At 37.6% G+C, this 18,913-nt stretch overlaps 1 protein-coding gene across 3 annotated transcripts; it reads left to right on the top strand.

Annotated features, from left to right (window-relative positions):
- The first annotated feature begins 594 nt into the window (after positions 1–594).
- LOC128687931 (uncharacterized) lies at positions 595–18,454 on the top strand. 3 transcript variants are annotated; one of them, XM_053775553.2, is made up of 4 exons: positions 595–735; positions 6,438–7,423; positions 10,763–10,919; positions 11,272–18,454. In XM_053775553.2, exons 2-4 carry the CDS (start codon positions 6,456–6,458, stop codon positions 12,922–12,924), a joined length of 2,778 nt encoding a protein of 925 aa, XP_053631528.2. In that variant the 5' UTR covers positions 595–735; positions 6,438–6,455; the 3' UTR covers positions 12,925–18,454. The 3 variants fall into 3 exon arrangements, with proteins under 3 accessions (XP_053631528.2, XP_069947654.1, XP_069947652.1); XM_070091553.1 differs by lacking the exon at positions 595–735 and adding an exon at positions 803–824; XM_070091551.1 differs by lacking the exon at positions 595–735 and adding an exon at positions 868–1,077.
- The last annotated feature ends 459 nt before the right edge of the window (positions 18,455–18,913 follow it).

Below are 18,913 nucleotides of genomic sequence, written 5' to 3'. Positions count from 1 at the left end.
TAATTTAGGTTTTATGTGACAATTCTGTAAGGATAATTCACGTATATAATACTCCTCAAGGGAGGTTCCTTGACGCTGGTGAAGGGCTCTTGATCTGGGGAATTGGATCTGGGATCCAGTTCCCTGAATTAAGCCTGAATGGCTTCCATCCCTCTCCCCACAGGCGCTGTATAATCCTACGGGTTTAGCGCTCCTCACGATTACAATAATAAACATGAATATAATAAAGTGCATTAGATTATAATGGGAAGGTTATACCTTAATAAGGTAGAAGCATAAGATAAATGACATACTGAATATTTATAATGTTTCATATTATTTTTTATGTAAAATTCACATTTTTTGACAATTTTTTTAAGTTATGGGGAGACAAAGTATTTTTGTAATTATTATGATAGGTTTACCGCTTCCTCCAAAATATAACAATATTGAATTTAATAACCAAAAAAAAAAAAAACACAAAATATCTGCTAATCTAACCTTATGGTAAACACATATTTGGACAATATGTTATTATTAATAATAGTTTTAATATTATTATCATCATTATTATTATTATTATTCTAGATGAGAGAGTCTAGCTTGACCTGAGCCCAGAGTTGCGCAGACACTGTGTACACACCAAACAACAAGTTATTTTATGACAGTTGTAAGTGTTGGGCGCACCAGAGAACTAAGACGTTATGGTGGAGGTGAAGATATACACCCAGGAGTGCTGCAGTGCTGGGAAGACAGGTAAGTTAGCTGAATAAGCTTATAATAAGCAAGTGTACGAGTGAGTGGCCAGCCTTCCAGCGGCCGCTGTGGTGAACAAGTGACGCGCGGTATATTACACTCTGCGTATTAACATCACCAAACATCTTACTTTTACCTTATATCATCATTATATACATTTATCACCGGGTTAACTTTAATTGTCATATCGTACATACACACAGTATAGTTATACAACGGTGAGGAAAGATGATTTAAACAAACGGTAGGCTTAGAAAAAGTCATTATAGGCTTATTTTCATGGGTGAATCTCTTATTTGACCATTTTCCAGGTACCCGCTGACTAACTACTCTTCTCTGAAGGTTGGTCTTGGCGTCTCATGTGGGTTTAGATGATGTAGTTACCTTGTATATACAGAATACTAAAGAAATAAGACACTTTAACTATGGTTGTGTTGACGACGTAATAAACACACTTATTATTTATCCTTTTAATGGTTCTGTTAAACCTCGTGTTCATAAATTGCTTCTTGTCTATGTATTTTAGCAACAGCAACTTAAAATGGATATACGCTCATGTATACACCTTGACTCGTGCATACATATTACCATATATATACAATTCATAAGTACCCATTCACTCATACATGCCCATTTACCCTTATGTACCTATTCACCCTTATGTACCCATTCACCCTTATGTACCCATTCACCCTTATGTACCCATTCACCCATACGTGCCCTTTCACCCATACGTGCCCTTTCACCCATGCGTGCCCTTTCACCCATGCGTGCCCTTTCACCCATGCGTGCCCTTTCACCCATGCGTGCCCTTTCACCCATGCGTGCCCTTTCACCCATGCGTGCCCTTTCACCCATGCGTGCCCTTTCACCCATGCGTGCCCTTTCACCCATGCGTGCCCTTTCACCCATGCTTGCCCTTTCACCCATGCGTGCCCTTTCACCCATGCGTGCCCTTTCACCTATAAGTATCCATATATACCCAGTTGCCCATATGCACCCTGTCATCCATATATACCTAGTCACCCATGTGTACCCATTCACCGTAAATTTTTAGCAGAGGTTTTAAAGCTCCAGAATCCCTACTCTCACTGGCACAATGCTTCCTCCATCAATCTGGTATGTGGCATCGTGTCAGTGTAGAACAAATATTTTCCTCACTTGGACTGCTACATTCAAAGTTTCAAAATAGATTAGGCATAGAGAAAGCTTTAAAATTGGTATTTCTCTATAAAATTTTGAACAAAGATTCAAATTTAGTTTGAATAATGATTTGTTATTATACTCTAAACAGTCTGCTTAATGCAGTATTGTGTTGTACTTTTTATCTCAAGATTCAATTCCCAGCATGGGTAGAAACATTGGGCGTGTTTCTTTACACTGGTTGTCTGTGTTCACCCATCAGTAAAGTGGGTACCTGTGAGTTAGTAGGCTGGTGCGGGTTGCATCCTGGGACAGTGACCTAATTTGCCCGAAATGCTCAGCATAACAAGTGGCTTTCTATAAAGTAGTATGTCATTGATGTCGGCTATGGCCTGTATACCTTGTATGTGTAGTAAATATATTATTATTATTATTATTATTATTATTGTATTATTATTATTATTATTATATTATTATTATTATTATTATTATTGTTGTTGTTTTAAAGTTGCAGTACCAGCATAGTTTATAATTTTCATTGAACACAGTAAACAGTATAAGATTTTTTCTAATTAATTTTATTTTTTAAAAATCCAAATTTTTATTTCTTTGCAAAGGTTACAGTGTGTGATTTACATTTTATAAAATGTTAAGTACAAAGAAAGCCACTAGCAGGCCTGAGCATTTTGGGCAGACTAATCCTAATGCTTACAGACTACTACTAGACATAGGTTATGGAGTGGTATATATTTTATTATTCATTATTTTACCTTTTAATAAAGAGAGGTAGCCAAAAATTTTGTAATTAATATTTATAGTAGTGAGGACTTTGTTCATTTGCAAAGTCTGATTATGCCTTAAATAAATTTTGTTATACAATTCTTATTATTTTACTTTATTTGATTTCTGCTCATAAATAATATGTAAAGTAACTGTTACATCAGGAGATGGAGGGAATATATAAATTTTTAAAATACAAGGGAATTAATTTTTTTGCCAGCATGCATGACTTTAAGATGTAGGTTCACAAAATTAACCATATTATGAAGTAGATTATGTATCCATATACTTAGTCAAAGCTTCAGATTCTGAGATTTGCCAGGCATACATTGGCTGCAGAGGTTATTCAGTCGATGTGAGCCTCTGGCAATATGGTAAACACTATGCTTACTCCCAGGTCCTAATTTTGAAAGAGTTCAGCAGCCTATCCCTCCCCTCCCAAGTCTATAATCTGCATTTCTTGGTGTTGAACTCAAGCAGCTACTTGTCTGACCAACCCTACAGTTTGTCCAGATCCTTTTGTAGCCTCTTCCCCACCTTCAGCTGTCTGTCGTCTCCTCATTACTTTTACATCATTAGCAAATAGAGATATTTCTGACTTTACTCCATTTGGTATATAGTTATCATAAACCAGAAACAGCACTGGTCCTAATACAGATGGTTTATATTTGTGTAGTCATCTATACAGTGGTCCCTCATTGTTCTTAATTAATCCGTTCCCGGAGCCGTTACTATAAACGAAATTTACAATTTACGAATCAATTTTCCCCATAAGAAATAATGTAAATACAATTAATCCGTTCCTGACACCCAGAAGTATTAAAACAAAAAAATTTTTAACATGAAATATGCATGTAGTACATAAACAATACAATGGAAAATGATGAATGAAACATTAACAGCATAACACTTACCTTTATTGGAGATTCTTCTTAGTGTATGGGAGACTGGAGGAGGAGAGAGAGTGGATTGTTTATAGTTTGGAAGGGGAATCCCCTTCCATCAACACCTCAGGTACCATTTGCTTTTCTGGGGTTGCTTCTCTTCTCTGTTTCTTAATGCTACTAGGACCACCTTGAGAGTCACTGGAGTCCTGTCTCACAAAATAACTGTGGAGAGAGCTCTGTTTCTGGCGTCTCTTTAACACTTCCCTAAAATGGCCCAAGACTTTGTCACTGTACATGTTGCCAACCTGGCTTGCAACAACCTTGTTAGGGTGATGTTTCTCCATAAAGCTTTCCATCTTACCCCACATAGTAAAAATCTCTTTAATTTCTGAAGAAGGCACCTTCTTCCATCTCTCTTCCTCCTCCTCTGCAGCAAGATTCTGAGCTGCGATGTGTTGCTCTTCCTGCGGAAGCTCTTGCAGCTCCTCAGTGGTGAGCTCTTCATTGTGGTCTTCCACCAATTCTTCCACATCCTCCAAACTCACATCCAACCCAATGGAACTCCCCAGTGCCACAATTGATTTTACAATAGACATAGGCTCATTAGGGTCAGTCCCAAATTCTTCAAAATCCCTCTTGTCGACACAATCTGGCCACAATTTTCTCTAGGCAGAGTTCATAGTCCTGGTAGTCACTCCCTCCCAAGCCATACCTATAAGGGTTATGCAGTGGAGGATGCTGAAGTGTTCTCTCCAAAATTTCCTTAGGGTCAAGTGAGTGTCTGTGGTCACAGTCAAGCACCTGTGAAACATTGCTTTTGTGTAGAGTTTTTTAAAGTTTGCAATAACCTGCTAGTCCATGGGTTGGAGGAGAGGAGTGGTATTCGGGGGCAAGAACTTTACTGTGATGAACCCAAACTCCTCGAAAATTAGGTCATCCAAGTTTGGAGGATGAGCAGGTGCATTGTCCATTACTAGCAGGCACTTGAGATCCAATTTCTTTTCCAGGAGATACTCCTTCACACAAGGGCCAAACACTTCATTGAACCACTCGACGAAAATTTCCCTCATGACCCATGCCTTACTATTAGATTTCCAAAACACACACAATTTACTCTTCATAACATTGTTTTTCCTGAACACACTGGGATTTTCAGAATGGTACACTAGTAATGGCTTCACTTTGAAATCCCCACTAGCATTAGCACAGAACATTAGCGTCAGCCTGTCTTTCATAGGCTGCTTGTGTCCTGGCATTGCCTTTTCCTCTTGTGTAATGAAGGTCCTCTTTGGCATTTTCTTCCAAAAGAGGCCTGTTTTGTCACAATTGAACACTTGTTCAGGTTTCAGTCCTTCAGCCTCTATGTATTCCTGGAATTCATGCACATATTTTTCAGCCGCCTTGTGGTTCAAACTGGCAGCCTCACCATGCCTTGCCACACTGTGTATGCCAGTACTGTTCTTAAATCTCTCAAACCAGCCTTTGCTGGCCTTAAATTCACTCACTTCACCACTATTTGCAGGCAATTTCTTTACCAAATCTTCATGCAACTGCCTAGCCTTTTCACAAATAAACGAAGTCATAAGAGTATCTCCTGCTAATTGTTTCTCATTTATCCACACCAATAATAACTTCTCAACCTCTTCCAGTACTGGTGATCTCATTTTTGTCAGCATAGTTACTCCCTTTGCAACAACAGCATCCTTTATTTAATTTTTCTTGGCCACTATGGTTGTGTAGGGTTTCTTATACATCCTGGACAGTTCGGCCACACTTGTACCACTTTCATATTGTTCAATGATGGTTTTCTTAAATTCAATCGTATTTCTCACCTTCTTTACCACAGGCTTGGCACTAGGAGCTTTCTTTGGACCCATGGTAGCTTATTTAGTACTTGCAAGCACTAAAATAAATGGAATATTATGAAATATTTCGCTGGAGCACGTGAGGGGACCTTCGCTCACTGGTAAACAATGCCAGACTGGCTGCCGCCCTGGCTCACGCCGTGGGTACGCGTCCCGGACGAACTACGACTCGCGAGTCAACCTATGAAAAGCGAGTCCATGTTTATACGAAAGTACCTCTATGATTGGCAAATTTTACGATTGCCGGGAGCTACGAAAAGCAGGGGACCACTGTATTTGGTTGCAGAAGTTGAGTGTCAGCCCTTGGCCCTGCCTCTTCACTGTGTGCGTGCGTCTGTGGGCGTGCGTGCGTCTGTGGGCGTGCGTGCGTCTGTGGGCGTGCGTGCGTCTGTGGGCGTGCGTGCGTCTGTGGGCGTGCGTGCGTCTGGGCGTGCGTGCGTCTGTGGGCGTGCGTGCGTCTGTGGGCGTGCGTGCGTCTGTGGGCGTGCGTGCGTCTGTGGGCGTGCGTGCGTCTGTGGGCGTGCGTGCGTCTGTGGGCGTGCGTGCGTCTGTGGGCGTGCGTGCGTCTGTGGGCGTGCGTGCGTCTGTGTGCGTGCGTGCGTCTGCGTGCGTGCGTCTGTGCGTGCCTGAGGGTGTGTGAGTGCGTGTCTGTGCTTGCGTGCGTCTGTGTGCGTGCGTGCGTCTGTGTGCGTGCGTGCGTCTGTGTGCGTGCGTGCGTGTGCGTGCGTGCGTCTGTGGGTGCGTGCGTCTGTGTGAGTGCGTGCGTGCGTCTGCGTGCGTGCGTCTGTGTGCGTGCGTGCGTCTGTGTGCTTGCGTGCGTCTGTGTGTGTGTGCACGTCTGTGTGTGTGTGTCTGTGTATGTGTATGTGTGCGCGCGCTTGCAGGCTTGTGCGTGTGCATGCATGCATGCGTGCGTGCGCATTTGTGTGTTTGTTTTTTGTTTGCTTTGTAAAATTGGTATTGAAATGATGAATTTGTCAAAAATCAAATAGTATATAAATTATCTCTAATCCTTATCTCTTTTCAGATTTAATTAAATGGTAACATGAACAGATGCATGATCTTCAGTGGTATAAAAGACAGCCAGATGGAATTATTATTGGAATCAGATGAGGAAGATGCCAGTCTTCTTGAAGAAATGGAACGGCAAGCAGCAGTACAATCAGTTAGATCCCCAAGCCCAGAGGGCCTCCTGCAGTTGAAAAGCGTTTGTCCTGATTCTCCTAAGGATTACGAGATTAGAGACTTTTCTGGAATTGAAGGGGACCCTTCAGAAGATTTTGCTAGTCGTGATATGAATAAAAATGGAATAATTGGAGGAAAGTTAAATGTTGAATGCCCAGACAGTTTTGTCACTGCCACATCTGATGAAGAAAAGCTGATGGATGAGCAACAAGAAAGAAGTAAAGGTGAAGCACACCAAAAAGATTTTGTGGAAGGTCTCTTTCAGAGTCTTGCATGCACCAGTACAGAAGCTACCATAGATACAATACAAACAAATAATCCTTTGCCTTTGATGGAGTATACCATCGATGGAATACAAATCCTAAGATTAGATATATCAACAAATGATCTTCTTTTGGCAAAATCTGCTGTAGCTCAGAAGTATCAGTCTCGCCAGATTGAATCTACAAATAACTCAACTGGTCCCCCTCAGTTAAAAGGGCTTCCAGCATTGGAAGCCCCAGCTGAGGAAAGAATAAGCAGTAATACATTACCAAAAGATAGTCAGTCTTTAAGTTCCATATGTGCTGATGGACATGAAGAAAAAAGTTCAAGATCCGTTTTTAAGTCGCAGCAGTATAGTTGTACAAAAAGCTTATCAGGCCTCCAGCATAAATCAAAGTCTGAGGTAAAGAAGACAAATAGTAGAAAGAGAAAACTTGAAGTTATATATAAGCAAAAATCAGGAAAGAACAAATTTATTTCTCCAGTTATAGAAAAAATACCATTACTTTCAAATATGAATGAATATGAAGTCATTCATTTTCATTGCACATATTGTGACTTTAGGTGAGTACAGTATGTAAAATGTTACATTATTATTTACATTCACAATAGATTTCCACCGCTTTCTCTGTCTTGATTAAACTGCATTATTTGCATCATTTTGACTACTTAATTGTTTTGGTAATGCTGTTTAATTAGATTTTATAGGCAAGCATATTTTGAAAAAGGAACAGTACAGGAATTGAAATGCTGCTAGTTTCTATATTAAAACACTACTAGTTTCTATATTATAAGTTGAGCATCTTGTGAAATTGTGTATTTGTAGCTACAGGAGTATATGTATGCTAAGGTGTCTTTCTTTTTTCAACAAACCGACTGTTTCCTACCGAGGCACCGTGGCTCAAAAAGAAAAACAAAAGTTTCTCTTTTTAATTTTAGTAATGTAAACAGGAGAAGGGGTTACTAGCCCCTTGCTTCTGGCATTTTAGTTGGCTTTTATGACACACATGGCTTACGGAAAAGAATTCTGTTCCATTTCCTCATGGAGATAAGTGGAAATAAACAAAAACAAGAACTAGCAAGGAAATAGAAGAAAACCTAGAAGTGTGTGTATATACAGCCTCTCCTCACTTAACAACGGAGTTCTGTTTTTAAGACCACGTCGGTAAACAAATTCATCGATAAGTGTGGAGCATACTATAATGGTAGTGGGTTTGTGTCGACTATCTTTGAGATTGTTTTAATGTCACCTTTGCACCATTTATAACATTCCTGGTATATTTTTAAATGTTTATACAGTAGTGTACTGTATATTGTAATAAACAGAATAGAGGAGATCAGCTCTAATATACTTTATTAAGGTATGCACACTGGTCAGAGAGCCTGTCCTAAGTCCTAAGCGTCAGTAAATGAGTACTTCACAAAGTGAGGAGAGGCTGTATATGCTTGTACATGCAGTTGTAGTGTGGCCTAGGTGTAAGTACAAGTAGCAAGATGTACCTGAAATCTTGCAAGTGTATGAGACAAAAAAAAAGACACCAGCAATCTTACCATCATGTAAAACAATTACAGGCTTCGAGTAGGGAGCTGTTCGAGTACTGAAGTTCTACTGTACTTGATGTTTCTTGAATGATAGTTTCTATCTTGCTCATCCATTTTCTAGGTATGCAATGCATGTACAAGTCAGTTTGTATTTCTACACAAAGCACACTAATTAAAGATTACTATCACCATGTATTTGAGAAACAGAGGTACTGTATACAATTGAAATAACTATATTATGGGAAGTACAGTGCCTGCACTCTGAAGGAGGGGTGTTAATGTTGCAGTTTAAAAACTGTAGTGTAAAGCACCCTTCTGGCAAGACAGTGATGGAGTGAATGATGGTGAAAGTTTTTCTTTTTCGGGCCACCCTGCCTTGGTGGGAATCGGTCAGTGTGATAATAATAAAAAATTATGTATAACAAGATAACACTATTCAGATGCATGAAATTAAACCAAATGTTTATTTCCTGAAAGTTTTATTGAATTATTTTGATTATTAAAATAGGGGTATCATTGGATACAGTGGAAATATGAAGGTCGAAAAAATATTGGTGCTTTGAAGCATGAGGTTATAAGAGAGAAGGCAAATAGCTACACAGCGCTATAGTATCTTTCGTTTTCTAAAACTACAGACAAAGGGCACATTGAAAATATAAGCATTTGTCATCCCAGAAGGTAATCTGAGTAACTTGTTATATGTATCTTTGCCATCTTTATTCAATCGTTCCACAGAACTGAAGGTCATTGAATCAATTTAAATAATATGTAATTCTTTTGTAATTAACCTACCTACTTACTAGCTACCATTCTTATTGTATTTATCATAGTAGTTAATTACACAAGAAGTCCTACTTAATAGGCTATGTCTACTTCTTAAGTAGCTTTTAAGCCTTATGATTAGTTACCCAAAATGCATTACATAATTACCAGCTTTGTTTTGTGCCTACTGGTATACTAATACATTTAAACTAGGTAATTTGTATGGCTTAAAGATATAAACTAATTATTATTGTCATCTGGCTCTTGGACCAAATCACACTTAAGCATTTATAATACAGTATTCATAAGTAGAGTGGAACCTGAGTTTTCATATGCCCCAGTTTTTGTAGGATTCAATTTTTGGCGACTTTTTTTGTCAAAATTTTGTCCCCGTTTTTGTACGTCCTCTCGGTTGAAAATGGTCCATACCAACTGCATAGGCATGACTTGGCCACTCAAGCACCCACACAAAGCATCCCAAGCATTCGTGACTCAGCCTGCCTTTGCCTCTCGTTGAGTGAGCATCACCCCGCGTGTTCAGCTAAAACATTTCGTAATAATCCTTTGTTTTTTGTGCTTGTTTATTGAGTGCGACTGCTAAATAAGCCACCATGGGCCCAAAGAAAGTTCTGATTGGTACCCCTTTGATAAAGAAGGCAAGAAGCATGATAGAATTCAAGAAAGAACTTGTAGCAAAGTGCGAAAGTGGCGTATGCCTGGCTGATTTTGCCAGGATGTACGGGAAGTACATCCTGGCGAAATGTACTTCCCCTATCCGGGGAAGTATCCCCGGATAGGGCCTTGATACCTGAAGTCCTTATGGAAGGGGATTTCCCTTCCAAACAATAACCTCTCCTCCTCCCTCTCCCCTCCTTGCTGTCTTCCATACACCAACAAGAGTCTTCAGTAAAGTTAAAAGTGATGTTAAATGTTCATTTATGCATTTCATTAGTCATGACTTAAGAAATCGTAATGACACGATTGCAAATAAACCATACCCCCGGCCGGGATTGAACCCGCAGTCATAGTCTCAAAACTCCAGCCCGTCGCGTTAGCCACTAGACCAGCTAGCCACAATAAGATTCATCCAACTAGGTATATTTCTACACCATAGGAAGGTTAGCACAGGCACCTCTGTGACCACAAATGCAAGTTTTTACAGACGAATCTCCAGCTAGCGTGGCCGTGACGAACTCTAGCTCAAGTCCCTTCACTGCCGTCAACATGGCTAGCTGGTCTAGTGGCTAACGCGACGGGCTGGAGTTTTGAGACTATGACCGCGGGTTCAATCCCGGCCGGGGGTATGGTTCATTAGTCATTTATTTTTCATTGTTTTCTGTATGTAAAACTATAGTTATTCTCTATAAAATGTGTTTTTTGTTAATATTTTTGGGTATATGGAACAGATTAATTGGATTTGCATTACAGTATTTCTTATGGGAAATATTGCTTCAGTTTTTGTACGATTCGATTTTCGTCAGACTTTTTAGAACGGGTTAATCATGAAAACCGAGGTTCCACTGTACTATATGCATTTCTGTTATTGATTAAAATATTGTTTGTTAAATTGTTTAACAAGTCTTTAACCTTCAATTTCAGATGTCCTTTTAGGAAAGAGAATGTTAATGACATTGTTGAACATATTACTCCACGGGAAAGGTTTCATCACCTCCAAAAAATACCTAAGAGGCTAAATAGCTTCAGGGAGAACGTGAAACTGAGTATAATGATTGCGAAGAACAAATCTAAAGCGCAAGTAAGTACTTATGAGGATGAGAGGGGGAGGTGGTAACTTTGCTGTGGCATAATTCTCATGTATAATAATTTTTAATGAAATTTTTGTATGCAGTACTGCAGGTCTATTGTTTCAACATTGCACTATGAGGAGAACTTAGCTATTTCTTTGCCTTGACTCAAAAAAAAAAAAAGTCATGTATGATTATTTTCAATGAAAGTTTTGCTTATTATTATACCTGTAATGGATATTGGTAAAAGTATTTCCTTTTTTAGGAGTCACCCTTCCTCAGTGGGAGACAGCCAGCATGTAAATTTTTATCTTGATTGTTCATTATAAAGTTTTCCTTGTTTTATGAAAACTCTGTTTTCAGGTTCGTTTTTTGAGTCGTATACAGTGCAGCAAGTGTGGCCAACAGTTACCTTTGGACGTCGCTCGCTGTGATGAACTTGCCTTGCATTATAGCTGGTGTAGAAAGTTATTTCGTGATGACAGGTTTATGTCCTGCCCATACTGTAATGAATTCATCCATCGTAGTAGTCTTAAAAAACATTTTAGCCTAAAATCAAAGAAACAGTGTACTATGTATGTGGCTTCAACTCTTCAGTTAATGTCTTGTATGTGTAAAGAATATGCCGAAAAACACCGGCCTTTTTGCATTGTGTGTAATGAAAAGTGTTGGTCGTATATAGGACACAGAGCAGAATTAAATCCTGTTTGTGAAGCTTGCAGAATCAATATTATCAGTGGAAACACAACCAAGTTGAAGAATCGAGAGATGGCTGCGTGTGCAATTTGTAGCCATCAGTGTTCTAAGAAATTTGTTACTTACTGGGCTAGTGAACTGGAGGCTCTTTTCATTGGAGAGCATTGTATTAAAAAGTTAAAAGACCCAATAACACAGGAGGTAATAAAATTAGCAGATGCTACAGAAGCTAATGTTAGGAAACTTGTGGAGATGGCTGTTGTAACTGATCAGCTTAGCAAAAACTTGAGGATCCAGACTTGTAGTAAATCATATGCTGCCATGCATTTGAATGGTACCAACATTAGCAACTCGAAGGGATTTATTATTAGTAATTGTGGTAAATTAAAGAAAAATCAAACTGCAAATCATTGTGACAAAATTTTAGAGAAAAGTGAATCGGTAACATCTGTGGAAAATTGTGATCTTGCTGTTCCCAACAAAGCTGTTAACGGACGTTTCATCCCAATACTAGGATCTTTTCGAATCACAAATTGTGATAATCCACTTCCATTTGCAAAACTATCAGCTATTTCAGATAATACAAATACTTCTGATACTGTAACTTTCAGACCTATCTCAAAGGTGGATAATCAGGATATTGAACAAAGTGGAGTGCCATATAGTCTTCTCTTGGCAAATAACTCTTCCAAAATTGTTTTTAGGAGGTGCTTACCTAATATCACAGAAAATGTAGTAAGCCCAAACACAGTTTTCAAAGCACTTGATTCTTTCAATGAAACATCTAAATCAGTGAATAAAAGTGTACCAAATACAGACACTGTTCATTATAAAGAAAATACAAAATATGTACCGGAAATTGCTAAAATGACTTCATCCACCAGATGTGAATCAGAAGGAAATGTTCTGTCAAATGTTTCTCCAAATCGACTGAATCTTCAGTCGTTTTGGGAATTAAGTTCCAAAGTTGTTGCAAGTAAAGTCATCACAAGTTCCAAACCTGTTGCAAGTAAAGTCATCACAAACTCTTCACCTGTGAAATATGTTGTAAAACTCTTAAAAAGTTCTGATGTACAACAGGACACAACTAAGGATGAGAAAAATGAAGGCAATGCCAATCACATAATAATCAAAACTTCATCAAGTAATTCAGTAAAGAAAGGTTGTCAAGTAGCTCCACCAAGAATAGCCCAAGTAATTAAAACTTCTGATGATTTATTCACTAATGAATCAAATATAAATGATAGATTACTCTCGAGAGCGATAATGAAACCGATCTCGACGAATATTGAGGATACAGAAGTAGTAACTCTGGATTAGCATTATAGTATTCATCATTGAATCTTAAATGCATTCCACTTGTTTTACTGTTTTTTGACATTCTGTACTTTGTTTACCCAGAATCTTGTGCAATCTGTTATATATGAAAAGAGCATATTATATGCATATTAACAGTACAAAAGCTGCATACTACTAAACTCTTCTTGTAAGAGCATAATGCTCATGAAAGGGTGTTGTACTGTAAGTACAGTATTGTAGTATATTTTCCTCTTGAAAATAGCAAAATTGATCAGAAATTTATGTGTTAACTCTATGAAGCTTGCAGGAAATTCTACTGTTAAGTTTTATGAGAAACTTAAAATACACAGCAGGGAAAGTGTTTCTTCAGTTTTATATAAAATTGGGTATACATCATGGCTGTTAGGGTGCCAGGCAGTGATGTACTGAAGGAATTAAGAGTATTAAGCTAAACAGGCTTATTAGCAAATGGGTAAGCTGAATGATGCCTAATAAATTTAGTACTTTCATGAATATTATCATCATCTCACAGCATGATGATCACAATCCCATTTGAGAAAAGGGTGATTGGGAATAATAATATACTTGAAGCAACTGAGTATCACAATTAAACTAATTAGACTTAGAAGTGATGAAGTAACATGCTTTGAATCTGCATTGATAGCAGTTTATGAAAAATATATTAAAGTATAGAATACTACACGCTGTCAAAAACTCTTGCTTTTTACAATAATTACTGGAAGATTGTTTAGCAGAAGGTGTTGCTCTGTCCCACAGGTACACAGTTATTGGTCCAAAAAGCTACCCTTGAAGTTGCTTTGGTAAGAATTGAATAAACTGTCCTCAGCAAGTGGTATTTTTTTCTCGTTTCCATAGTTCACTCTGAAACTATATAACATTTTGCTGTGGATGAGCCTAGTCAAGTTTAATGAAAGATAATGAAGGGCAAGGTGGTGGAGAGAGGGTGGTTATCTTGTATCATGTTAATGAGTATCTTGGTTCTGTCCAAGAGATGCTTTACAAATAGTGGAACAATGTTAAATGCCTTTTAATTTGTTTAAGGATGTTAGAATTGATTTAACATCTTCCTTGGAACCATTTTGTTTCATGTTTATCATCTGTGATGATTAACTCGTCTCCATTCCAGATCATGTTGTAGGCATGTTTATTGCAATTATGTTTAGTTAGCATTACCTACATGAAAGCTTATCTCTGCTTGATAAACTTATAGTGCATTTGTTTTTGGCATACTGTACTATACTGGATCCTAATTGTTTTAAGTACTTTTAGGTACAAATTGGACATTCCTTTACACAGGACATATGGCCTTGTTATAATGTTAATAAGAAGGGTGTAAATATGGTGTTCTGCACAAGATATGTTTTGGACCAGTAATTCACTCAGGACATTACCTACCATTGAGAAAATCTAGCAATAAATTAATTATTCTTATAAGTGTCACTCTTTGAATAAAGGAATAGATAGATAATGGTGTATATTAAATAATGGGATAAAAGAAAGTGGAACTGAAAATGCAGTACTTAAATATTCTAATTCATTTTATTTAAAGACTGATATAGAAAGGTAAAAATAACCTCTGGCTCAAGAACATGATGTGCATTAATTTAATGACAAATAGAGAATTGATACTTATGTATAATGTGCCAACACTTCACAAATAATAGTCCTTGTGGCTTAGCGCTTCTTTTTTGATTATAATAATAATAATAATTCACAAATAATTATTTTTTATATTACTATTATTTTTTTTTTCCAACAAGTTGGCCGTCTCCCACCAAGGCAGGGTCACCCAAAAAGAAAGAAGATCCCCCAAAAAGAAAATACTTTCATCATTCAACATTTTCACTTCACTCACACATAATCACTGTTTTTGCAGAGGTGCTCAGAATACAACAGTTTAGCAGCATATACGTATAAAGCTACACAACATATCCCTCCAACTGGCAGTTTGGTATTATTTATTAATAATGTCTGGGGTTGGCACAGCCTTTGTGTTAAATTCATGAGCCTGTTTGTCTAATTATTGGAAATGTTATGATTGTTTAGCCCAAAATTTATATATTGCAAAGTCATTCAATATTCTGATTATCATTTAAAAGTTTTCATTACCGTATGTTCTATGTATATAATGAATTGGCATAATATGCTAACTGCTAAACTTATATGAGAAACTTTATAACATAATTTTTAATGTATCATTAAAAACATTAAGATATTATTATTAGGGTTGGCATTTTATTTTGTATTGTAATCTAATTAATATGCAGAAGTAAGATCGTGTAATTTTTGTAATGAGAATCTGTAATGGTATGACAAAAATGGCTGGTCAGGCCTCCAAGTGTGATGTGTTACCATTAAAATTATTATTGTATGACCTCTGAATTTCCTCGTATACATGAACGATCTTTCAAATGCATCCCAACAACTTGGACCTGTTTTTTTTGCAGACCCAGCTTTTGTCATCTCCCATCCAAATACAAACTCTCTCAATAACACTGTTAATGAGGATCTCGTAAAGATATCTATCTGTGTAATTACTAACAAATTCACTCTTAACCATGACATGTCCTTTTATGTGATGTTTGGGAACGGAGCTACAAATGTCCAACTAAATTTTATGATTAATGGTTCTCCCATTGCAAGACAAAATGAAGAAAAATTCTTAGGTCTGTTCCTTGATAACTTGAAACTCAGCATCCACATTCAGCACATGAAAAATATCCAAATCAGTTGGCATACTATCTAAGATATGTTACTATGTACCTGAAGCAGCACTACTTCCATATACAGTGGTCCCTCGTTTTTCGTAATCAATCCGTTCCTGGAGGAGCTACTGTAAACGAAATTTAAGATTTGCGAATCGATTTTCCCCATAAGAAATAATGTAAATACAATTAATCCGTTCCTGACACCCAGAAGTATTAAAACAAAAAAAATGTTTACATGAAATATACATGTAGTACATAAACAATACAATGGGAAATGACGAATGAAACATTAACAGCATAACGCTTACCTTTATTGGAGATTCTTCTTAGTGTATGGGAGACTGGAGGAGGAGAGAGATTGGATTGTTTACAGTTTGGAAGGGGAATCCCCTTCCAGCAACACCTCGGGTACCAATTGCTTTTCTGGAGTTATTTCTCTGTTTCTTATGCCACTAGGACCACCATGAGTCACTGGAGTCCTGTCTCGCAAAATAACTGTGGAGAGAGCTCTGTTTCTCGCGTCTCTTTAACACTTCCCTAAAATGGCCCAAGACTTTGTCACTGTACATATTTCTCACCTTCTTTACCACAGACTTGGCACTAGGAGCTTTCTTTCGAGCCATGGTAGCTTATTTAGTACTTGCAAGCACTAAAATGAGTGGAATATTATGAAATATTTCGTAGGAGCACTTGAGGGGACCTTCACTCACTGGTAAACAATGCCAGACTGGCTGGGTAGGGAGGCCTCCCTGGCTCACACCGTGCTTATGCGTCCCGGACAAACTACTATTCGCGAGTCAACCTTTGAAAAGCGAGTCCATGTTTATACGAAAATACCCCTATGATTGGCGAAATTTACGATTGCCGAGAACTACGAAAAGCGAGGGACCACTGTACTGTAATCTAATCTAATCCCTACCTCACCTATACTATTTGTACCTGGGGGATCCACAACAGCACATCACCTAAAGCCAATAATAACTAAGAAACTGTACAAATGATTGCCCAGTCTAGTGCCAGACAGCACACGCCCCCCACTCTTCAACAGTCCAAACTTGCTTAATATACGTAAAACTCACTTGTACTACTGTGCATACTACATATACGTGACAATCATTTTTAATGTCAATCCTGCTCCGAGACTTTGATAGCTGCAACAGAATTTGAAGGGTATCACACCAGACACAAATTTGATATTCCGTATGTCCAAATCAACTTTTGGAAAAACTCGATGTACATAAAAAGACAAGGTCTGGAACTCTGCCTAAAGATTCCAGATGCTTCCTGTCTGTTAATCACTTCAAAACTACTGTTAAAAAACACCACCTTACTTTAATGTGATCCTAACAACAATTCATGCCAAACAAATCCTGAAACCTTGTCTTTAATCCATTATTGTCCCTGTTCTTGTGCCATCTTTCCTCAACTCATTTATGCCTAGAATCTAGAATGGCATTAGTTCCTTGTTTCACTTCATGTAATTAGTTTCATCATTAATGTATAGTTAGTTTAGATATTTATTAAATTAAAGAATGCCATTAATATACACATTATAAACTAAGTTTTCTTATTCTCGTGTACCATTTATGTATCATTGTTTAGTAATGTTAATTTTAAGGGTACCTCCGGGTTTAGCGCTTCCCCCTTGATTATAATAATAATAATGATGACCCTTATGGGTTTAGTGCTTGGTTATGATTATTATAATACCTGGCATGCCTTGTATATCAAGGGACTTTCTATAATGTATGTAGTTTATTCATGTCAGTAACTAATTATATTCTGTACAGTGTGCCACTTTGTAGAAAGTAAGTTGTTTGTTTTAATTATTAAGAGGGGCTGGTGGTATGGTTATGTATACATGGCTAATATGACTAAGGAACAATTAACCCTTAAACTGTCCAAACGTAGATCTACGTTCACGTGCGTAGCGCTCCGACCTTGATTTTCCCCATTTGAAAGCATGTAAAAAAAAAAAAAGCAGATCTACGTTTGAAGCCCCCTGCATGTGGACGTAGATCTACGTTTGGACAGTTTAAGGGTTAAACAATTACCTATTACATTATGGGGATCCCTTTCAAGGGATGCCTTGATGCTGGAGAAAGGCTCTTGATGCCAGAAATTAGGGCTACCCTCCCCTCTTTCACGCATAAATGACTACCTCTCATTCCCAAGGTGATGGGTTTAGCACTTCCCCAAAAGTATAATAATACAAATAGGAGTGGTAGGGTTTTAAAACTTGGTAACATGCAGTAAACTCTCAATTTAATAGACTAATGAGGAGGAATGAGTGGTCAGTAATGGTGATTGTAGTGGTATGAGATGAGAATGTTTTGTCATGATTGTAACATTAATGGATATTCCTGTGATCAACAGACTCTGGTGTTTCCGAATCTGCTAACCCAGTGGATCTTGTCCTGTATTCCCGAACTCTGTTAAATTAAGAGTTTATTTTTAATATGACTAATCAGATGGAGACAATGATGGATTATTATATAGTTGAAATTGACAAAATAATTACCTATTAGACAGTAATAATATGATACTGTAATAACTCGTACCTAAGTTAAAAGTCAGACATTATGATGCTGGTGTATGACCCATAAACTTGTTCTACACTTGAATCATAGGGTGGATAATGAGTTAGGTATTCAATGCCTGTGCTTCTTATCATATATACACATTCATATTTTTTTTTTTTATCATGGGCCATCTCCCACCAAGGTAGGGTGCACCACCCACCCCCTCCATAAAAAATCACTATAACTGTCTTGCCAGAGGCATGTAGGTACTACAGTTCAGATGCCCCTCTAAACTGCAAATATCCCCACTCCTCCTTTAGAGTACAGGTGATGCACTTTTGACCTCTAGGACTCGAGTACGGCTAACCAGTTTCTCTGAATCCCTTCATAAGACGTTACCTTCCTTACATACCAACAGGTAGTCAGGTCCCAAAAACCATTTGCCTCCACTCCTGTCTAACATGCTCACACATATTTTATATTTAATCTACATGAATTTTTTATATATGATGGCATTAATATAAAATTTACAGTTTCTGTTTTAATGGATAATTTTTTAAGCTGTTCAAAAAAGATATGCCAAGAGTATATCACAGTAAATAAAATTGAAATATTTTAGCAAAAATTCTAAAAAATTATATTAGTATATACATATACGTAAAACATATTTATAAATTAAGATTTTAATTTTTCTATATTTTTTGAATAAAAATAATAGTACAAAATGACTGAGTGACATTCCTAACCTTTGTACTGTTG

The sequence above is a fragment of the Cherax quadricarinatus genome, chromosome 3 (assembly GCF_038502225.1).
Source record: "Cherax quadricarinatus isolate ZL_2023a chromosome 3, ASM3850222v1, whole genome shotgun sequence".
Classification (NCBI taxonomy): Eukaryota; Metazoa; Arthropoda; class Malacostraca; order Decapoda; family Parastacidae; genus Cherax; species Cherax quadricarinatus.
The sequence above is the reverse complement of the archived record's forward strand: the minus strand, read 5'-3'. Positions and strand labels throughout refer to the sequence as shown.